Raw genomic sequence first — 8,976 nt, 5'->3', positions numbered from 1 at the left:
ACCATATGATCCGAATTACTCGTCTACTCTATGACCCGAAGTAATCATCTACAATAACAGCCTACAACTTGCCTACCATATAACCCACGTTAACCGTCTATCGTATTACGTGAAGCGCTCGTCTATTCACAGTCCTTCTAATAGTGACAGAGGGAATGCGGACTACTCTATGACCCAACTAGTTTGTTTTGAGTCAACTTCATAGCCCTGTTTCCCATCCATATCATGCTGATAACTGAGTGTCTCGGAAAATATAATTATAAATATATAGATGGATTTTTTCGATTTTATCGCAAAGTAGAATGTCCAGAGACTTCTTCGGGCGCCCTCTATCCTGATAAATATCCTCGACAATATTTTCCCGTTTTATGCATTTTAAATAAAAACAAAAGTCATACTAAACGACGGGATTAAATCGACCGCCGCGTATCAGGAGGTTAAGGCGTTCCCGTACTGCCTTAGTGCATTCTTTGCAGTAATCTCATGCTAACCGTATTATTACACATATTTTTCTGCTTGTATGAAAAGCATGAATTGGCAGCGAAAAACGTTTTGTGCGTTTTGCAAATTTCGATGCCAGGTGTATAATAATATGAGGCTATTACGGTGGTATTGCAAACTATGCACGAATACAATGCGGTGATCGTATCAACCGACACGTAGCGTTATTCTCTAGATAACCTTATTATTATAATTACAAGTGCTGAGTATATATATTTCTAATGCACGTTGCTATGGAAATCATGGTCCGGTCAACACAATCATCTGTCTCGAAAGTTCCATTCTTTAGTGACTGAATCTCAGACGAAGTATTTTACCTTCCATTTGAATTCGTAATCGGAGTCTACCGGTTACTGAGACAACGACAACTACGATCATCGGAGTAGGATATACATAGACGTATTTGTCACTTAGTAAAATGTAATAAACTTTCAAGACAAGTTCGATCTTACGTTATCCTGTCACATACATAAATCAATAACGGTGACGTCACAAAATACATTACGAACATTTTAGTACAACAGGTAACTGTATCTTAATATCCACAAAAACACAAATAAATACATATTCCGCACTATTCACTAGGCGTCGTTCGCTCTTGATTCTCTGTACGCCAAGTCAACTTTTCGCTTTTCTAAAACCAAACGGCAAATTATATCCCTTCTGTGCAAATTATAACTTCTAGTATCGGTTGTTTGCATCGGTTACGTGATTTTACAATACTGTTTGTAATCAATAAACAAAAAAAACTCATATATATTAGGTATATTTGTATGTGAAAACCTGCTTTCTCTTGAGTGTCAAAGCTCCGTGAATATACAGCGCCATCTATTGGGATGCAAATACATATGATAGAATTATTTGTTTTATGCGATACAAGTGTAGTAATGAACGCACATAACTGTGCTACCATTGACGTGTTCTTGTACCATTAGTATAACATCAGTGGTATCGTATGTTAAACATGCATCTGGGGTAACTTATGAGGGCGTTATACGACCACGTTACACCGAATTTAGTTTATACAACCATGTTACAGGGAATTCTATTGCAACCAAACTTAAAATTATTGAAATTTCAAGTCAGTTGAGAATTCTGACGCAAATATTTGGTAAGTAATTTGTTCGGGATGGTTTGTTCGACCAGAGCGTAGCTCCGCTCACTGGTAATGGTCTAGAAACCTATGAATTGAAGAGAGATGGCGACGCTCTTTAAACTCATCCATGTGCAATGGCAGGCGGTATGCCACTTTGTGAAATGTCACACGGACTTTGCCGACGGAAATTCAACAATTGAAAATGGGGGCGATTCAGCTATGCAGCATTACATGGTGTGCGCTCGCATTCTATGGGAATTCATTAGTGTAACTAGCGTGGGGTTAAAAGTACATCATTCTCAGTAACATCCTTTGAAATGAGGCTCTATTCGTTGTTCATCTTAAATCAAGTATGTCCATCACTGACCGTCGATTGGAAATCTTGTACTGTTATTGGTAGCTGATAAAAAAAACTCAAGCTGTCTAAAACTAAGCAAAAACAAAAAAGTCGCGTCTGTGACAAAATATGGACTGCATACCACGAAAAACGTTTGGTTGACCGGTGGGTGTAGAGTTTGGTTACGGATGGAAGATTATCCGTGGAGTGGCTTCCACCCCTCAATGGGATAATCGAACAATCCGCCCAGGGAAAGTGTAAACATAAAGCGTGGCTAGAGCATGACTCAGAAGAAGTTTTCTAGCGAAGTCTCTCTACCTGTAGTAACGTGCCCAGTAAACTAGTCAATGACCCAGTCACCAACAATACTGGTTATTTGTGGCTAATCGTGCAATATATTACGTAGCGCTCTTCAACAACTTCAGGCAACCCAGTGCAGTGACAACGCCTACACCATCCAGTATTCTTTGGAACCATGCAGTGTATACGGGTTCAGCCTATGTCGTTAATGCCACAGTCGATTTTCACATCTCTCGGCGGGCAAAACTTCATGATGGGGCCTATGCCGGCAATGCCAGTCTTCGCACCGCGTCATATACCGGCTTGTCGTTCTAGAAAACCAACTTTTTTCATTGATGACATTTTAAAATCAGACTCCAAACGACCAGAAGATGACCTTCCTGCAGTCGGTAATGTTTGCGATGCAGAGTCAAGATACGGTGTATCCGATTTATTTAGACACGTTTCAAGGCATTGCAATGACCCCCTTACAGGTAATTAAAACAAGTTTTCTTTTACGCCAGCTTAATCAGTTTTATTACACACTGGCTTTCAACACACTGTCCGTTACACACATATCGCAAATGCACATCCATGAAAACCTATTTCATTTAATACTTGGTGTCCATGTCCATCGGTTTATATAGATCGATAGCGAGCGACGTACATTTTTATCGTTTTATATTAAGTTGGCTATCATTCAAACAGAGTTTCACAATTCAGTAATATTTACAAAATGGTTTTAATTGTATTCTGTTGATCGCAAAAAGCAGATAAATATGTTCAGTTGCTACGTTTCGTACTACACCAGGGTGTAGCATCAATGAAAATGGTAATTTTTGAGTACAATTGGTTTCAAAAGATAAGAGGTCCCATCATATCGCATGATTTCACTAAGTTACATAAGATGAAAAAAAACATATGTAGTTAAAAAATGGATATCATATTATTGGAGATTCTTATAAAACCTATTTTTTTAATGCTTTAACGTGGATTTAATTTTTTCAGTTTATTTTTTTAGCAAAACAATATTTTATACTGCACAAAATAAACGACAAGTTGATGGCATGTGTGCAACTTAATAATTATGTGACACTTTTAAAACAACTAATTGTGATACGTTTACTCCTCGCTCTCCTTTATAAACTCACACATAGATTATTCAATCAACCCTCATCGATTTCCACATTTGGTTGCCGCCGATTCAGTGTCTCCCCAATAAACGGGACAAGTTTATTCGTGGTCGTGTCAAATGAAAGCAGGTTACTACCGCATAAAGGAGAATCATGAACCAAAATAATTGCGTTATTTTCGTTTCTGAATTTTGTCACAAAAAGTGTCTTTCAAATTGTGGTATTACGCCAGATAAATACACATCTTGCGACAAATTGTAACGGATTAACGGTTTATTGTAAAAAAAACAACAACATTATTTTGGAAATGAAACAACAGAGACATGCAAATACAATGATCCTGACAGGGGTCGAAATACTCTGGTGCACACTGCACTATGCACATAGATTATTACCTAGTGCTAGTAAACTCAAAATATAGTGTGCACACTGCACTATGCACATAGATTATTAGCTAGTGCTAGTAAACTCAAAATATAATGTGCACACTGCACTATGCACATAGATTATTAGCTAGTGCAAGTAAACTCAAACTATAATGTGCACACTGCACTATGTACATAGATTATTACCTAGTGCTAGTAAACTCAAAATATAGTGTGCACACTGCACTATGCACATAGATTATTAGCTAGTGCAAGTAAACTCAAAATATAATGTGCACACTGTGCATGTAGAAATTAACATTTTCTCATTATATTCATTATATTCCTAAATTAAGTTCAACCAACATTGTAAGACAACTAAAAAATCAATCATCAATCGATAAACCGTAAATGTTATTTAAACTTTAAAAGTGGTGCATTTCACAACAAGTTTGTGCAGGTAAATTTCAAATTCAACATGCACACTGTGCATGCAGGGAATAAATTCTATTTCAATCCCTGCCTGATAAATGAAAATGTCAGTCCTTATCTTGTCCACAATGCGCTCTGAAAAGGTGATGAACTCTTCAATACCCATCAATACATTTGCAGGTAAATTTCAAATTCAACATGCACACTGTGCATGCAGGGAAAAAATTCTATTTCAATCCCTGCCTGATAAATGAAAATTTCAGTCCTTATCTTGTCCACAATGCGCTCTGAAAAGGTAATGAACTCTTCAATACCCATCAATACATTTCTTTCGAATATTCAGAATATATCTTCGATACGCAAGTAAATAAGACCACAATTTATCCGATGAGTTGAATAACATGCGACGTATACAAGATTCGAAAGATCGCTATGTGTCAAACAAGACGCTTTAATTTGTTAGGGGCTGCTATGGGAAACGGTGTTCAGGATTTTTTATGAATGAATTCTCGAATCGAAAGAATGACTGAACCCTAACTAAAACTCACTAAATAATTAATTTATCCAAACTAAAACAAAACTAGATATGTACTATATTTGTTTCACAGTCGGCGCATACCTCAGGCATATACCCTCGTGTAAATAATACATGATTAGACTTGAAATCAATTCTGAATTTGAAAATTTTTCAGTGATGAACATGTTTAAATAATCCTGTTTGATAGTTGGTCAAGATAAAACAAAACAAAACAAAACAAAACAAAACAAAACAAAACAAAACAAAACAAAACAAAACAAAACAAAACAAGAGGTATGATTTATCGTAAAATAAAAACGTTGTCTTGGCAGCATATTAGTGCGCATGCGCCTCGAATTACGTGTACGTATACTATGCAAATATGAGCCACGTTGTATTTCGCTTTTCATAATTTTGTCATCGAATACTGTTATGTTTGCAGACCAAGGTGTTTTATTGTAATAATAAATGGCTCTATATTGTTCATGTGAAGATATAATGTCAAGCTCTTTTATTTAGCATACTACAAATACTCGGTTATTAACAGTGCTTGCCTCCATTAAAGTGGTCATAGTCGCGGTATCGAGACAAGACTCCACAACTACTAGAACGATTGTCGTTGGATGTCGGTGCTTGTAGATTTGGATTCATCTACATACAAGAGTCTTTCAGGAAAGTCAAAGACCAGAAATATGTCTTGTCACATGGGTAATCTGCTTGAATATATCAATCTATTGATTTAGGACAGACTCACAAGCGTCTGCCACCTGGCCCGACACTGACACGTGTCGCCTCTTTGTGGACGATTCCATCAAGGTTGCAAGCCTCGGGCGCGTTTCAGAAGACACTTATAATGATATACTGTTGTATACAGTGTGAGTAAATAATTGTTGTCGCTTTTGTTGTCGCTTGTCAAACATTGGACTGGAATGAGAAATGTACTCTGTACTCTAGTTTGTCAAGGTCTGGCGATAATAGTAACTTAATGATGATTAGCAACTTATTTCCCTGCTCCGTATTATCTACTGCCAGCGCAAAGTGGTAATCTGTAAACTAACTTTTCGTATGTGTTTTATGTCGTCACACGGTAATGAATCGTTGGACGTCACTCTCCTAGCGTTACCTCTACACAGTTGAGTTGTCGGCATTGAGCGATGAAGTTGGACTCATTCAGAGGAGGAAATATTATCGCCTTCTTAAAGTTCCCTATCATATTCGTGACCTTATCTCAGATTTCGAGGGCTAAACGCTTAAGTTGTTGAAAACAATTAATTAGCGGTTTGCCGACTTGCCTGCCGGATAGAAATGATCTGACCTTATGGAGCGTACAGAGTAGCGTGCATGCAACCAGTGAATATCCGACTACACCGACCACTGCAGCGATACAATGGTGCTGTGTCCAACGATGATACCATGCTGGGTATTCTACAGAACTACTTGAAAAACGCAAACACGAAGACATACATCTATTTGTTTTCGCGCGAAAAACGTTGAGATAACCAATGCGAGTTCATTCATTACATTAAAGGGTGGCGGTCATCGCGGCTTACAGTGTTCGATAGGACGCCCGTGCAACGCGTACTTCGCGCGCAAAATACATTGTCTGTTTGTTGTTTGTAACAACATAAATTCGAACGACAAATGCCCTTTAAAATTATAATTTTGTCTTCGTTTTAAAATGTTCTATACAATCCGGAAATTTAAACCGGGGTTTAGAATAAAACACGCGTCAGTCGTCTTTTTGCCCAAAGCTAGTATATTAACTAGAATGGTATTCTAATATGCAAAATCCCGAACGTCTCAACAATACTCACAATAGTAACGATTATAAAAAAACTTACCGTCGAACATTAACCGTTGGTTGCCATGGAAATCATGGCTCTCTGTGTGTTGAGTATCACCATAAAATGCTTTTTTTGTTATTTATCATGTCATTGTTTGACTGCTCGTATCCAGGTTTCCAAACACTGACGTCATCATCGTCGCCATCATCCTTGTCCATCCCAGTACCAGTCTATCTCAGAGGAAAGGGGTCTACGTCACCAGAATTGAGTTCCAAACACAAGAAATGTCGACGTAGCAGAACAGTGTTCACAGAAATGCAATTGCTTGGTTTAGAGAAAAGATTTGACAAACAGAAATACCTCTCAACGCCAGACAGAATGGATCTAGCCGAGACGCTTGGACTGACTCAGTTACAGGTGAAGACATGGTTCCAAAATAGAAGAATGAAATGGAAAAAACAGGTCAGTCACGTGACTTCTAATAGCAGCAACAACTAGAAAGTGGGGTACGAAGATTTAAAAACAATGTTGCTAGGCGAAATATTAGAGAAAAGTAACGGTGCTGATATTTATCAACTTAGTGTGCCTAGAATAAAGTTGTGTAACATTTTGACCAAATCGATATTGTGAATTTGTAACACAACCCATTTTTAACAGTCTTTTACGGAAATGGAGGGAAGGTTCATATTGCATCGGCAGCGAAATATCAAAATTACAATCAGAAATGATTGGTTCAATCTAAGACGCATGTTGATATACCAAAGTTACGTTTTACGATTTCTCATTTGTGACGCAAACACATGGCGGCTTCATGGTCGCTAGATTTACTTACAAACTAGTTTTCTCCGTGAAAACAATTTCGAGGTGTGCTCATTCATACTGCCTAAATATTCCGACGAAAGAAACTTTATTCGATGGAAATTACTGATCTCACTCAATACGTATCTATTACAACTTATCATCATCCGCTCTCAGGCCAGAGTCCATCAATTGCCTCTATTTTCAAGTTTGGTGTCAGATTATTAAAATTTCATGTACTTCAAAGTTGTTTTACGGAATGAATGTTCTCTGCTTTTTCGGCGCAATTATTTGCGGGATTTGTTTAAACTTCTGTTAATTCAATATTGTTTTAAATAGACAAAATAGATAGACAGATAAATAAATAGACAATACATGATATTATTTTTTATATTTCGATGGAATAATTCGATTTACGAAAACATGCATAAATGTCGACAATAGTGTAAATGATTTAAAGTTGCGGCCATTTTAAATTTTCCAGATTACGAGTAACGTGGGAAGGTAGTCAATGGTGGCACAAATCATGCGTTAATTGACCTACCCCATGTGATACATTGAAACCAAAATTAAATTCCGGTTTGTTTGTTTATTCGCAGGTCCTTCAAGGGGGAAGTACCGAAGCACCAACGAAGCCAAAGGGAAGGCCGAAGAAAATACAAACAGTTCCACAAAACACTGACTGATGATCCGTCTAGTGAAAGAGCGTTTTTTTATGATATGAACACGGACCAATCTTTTTTACTATCATAGTTGGAAATAAGAGGAGACTAGTCGAATCGTTGGTGTATTGGGAGCGCCAAATAATTCATTTTGAAAGCCCGGGGTAGCGTTAACATTTGTCGTACTGGTAGCAAACTAGCATTATTTATTTTTTTCTGTAAATACTTTATTACATTTATTCACAAATACGGTTTGCTGCTTTATTATAGTCATTTTTTCTAACGATTATGAAATTCATGCCACTCAGCTGGTCATAAGTGTATAGTCACGTGACTGTGGTGATTGTTTTCTTGAACCGATATTGGTATTAAAGTACCATTTGAAATGTGTTGCGATAATCCAATTGGCGCAGAAACACGGAGAATACAATGAAATCCGACATGTGTTGCAAACTTGATTGATCACCAACAATACCACGCCCTGAAACAATCTGACGGCAGATATATGCAGGTTATGATAGTGCTTTGTTCAAATAAAATGCATGTTTTTTTATGTTTTAAGCATAACTTTTAGTATCCTCTTACTGCATGGCAATCTCCTTGCTTACTTCTACGTCATACTATGCCATGGTTGAATCGATTATTCATTCTACGCAATCCACAGTTACGTATTTGTCCAGATTGAACACAACAAAATGAATTTCAGTGACAGAACCGTCACGTGATGTCTGTAATGGCAATACTGTATTGTAGCTACATTTTGTGTATTTTTTTATTTCATCTATCAAACTTTGAGTGAGCACTGTACGCGACTAGAAAAAAAACAATGCTGCAAATATTCCTGTTGTTATAAACTCTTTATGATTACTAGTGATACAATTATCTAATTGTTGACAGCTCTGTAAATTCTCATATAGTTTGGTTAACCTGTGATCAACTCTTTTCATATAAACCCGGAACATTCCAAGAGTTACGTGACTGTATTAGCTCTCGGTGTAATCATACTTCTGCCAACCTTCAACTGATCTGTACGATATTCAAGTTATTTTTTTACGCTTTTCTGTAAATATGA

General features: G+C 37.2%; 1 protein-coding gene across 1 annotated transcript; it reads left to right on the top strand.

Moving 5' to 3' along the window:
* Window positions 1–2,487: 2,487 nt before the first annotated feature.
* On the top strand, window positions 2,488–8,471 carry LOC102805360 (homeobox protein BarH-like 1). The gene is made up of 3 exons (XM_006822703.2): window positions 2,488–2,707; window positions 6,617–6,906; window positions 7,842–8,471. The coding sequence occupies exons 1-3, from the start codon at window positions 2,488–2,490 to the stop codon at window positions 7,926–7,928; spliced, it is 597 nt and encodes a 198-aa protein (XP_006822766.2). The 3' UTR covers window positions 7,929–8,471.
* Window positions 8,472–8,976: the final 505 nt, after the last annotated feature.

This window comes from Saccoglossus kowalevskii, chromosome 5 (genome assembly GCF_978046115.1).
Source record: "Saccoglossus kowalevskii chromosome 5, keSacKowa6.1, whole genome shotgun sequence".
Lineage (NCBI taxonomy): Eukaryota > Metazoa > Hemichordata > Enteropneusta > Harrimaniidae > Saccoglossus > Saccoglossus kowalevskii.
The sequence above is the reverse complement of the archived record's forward strand: the minus strand, read 5'-3'. Positions and strand labels throughout refer to the sequence as shown.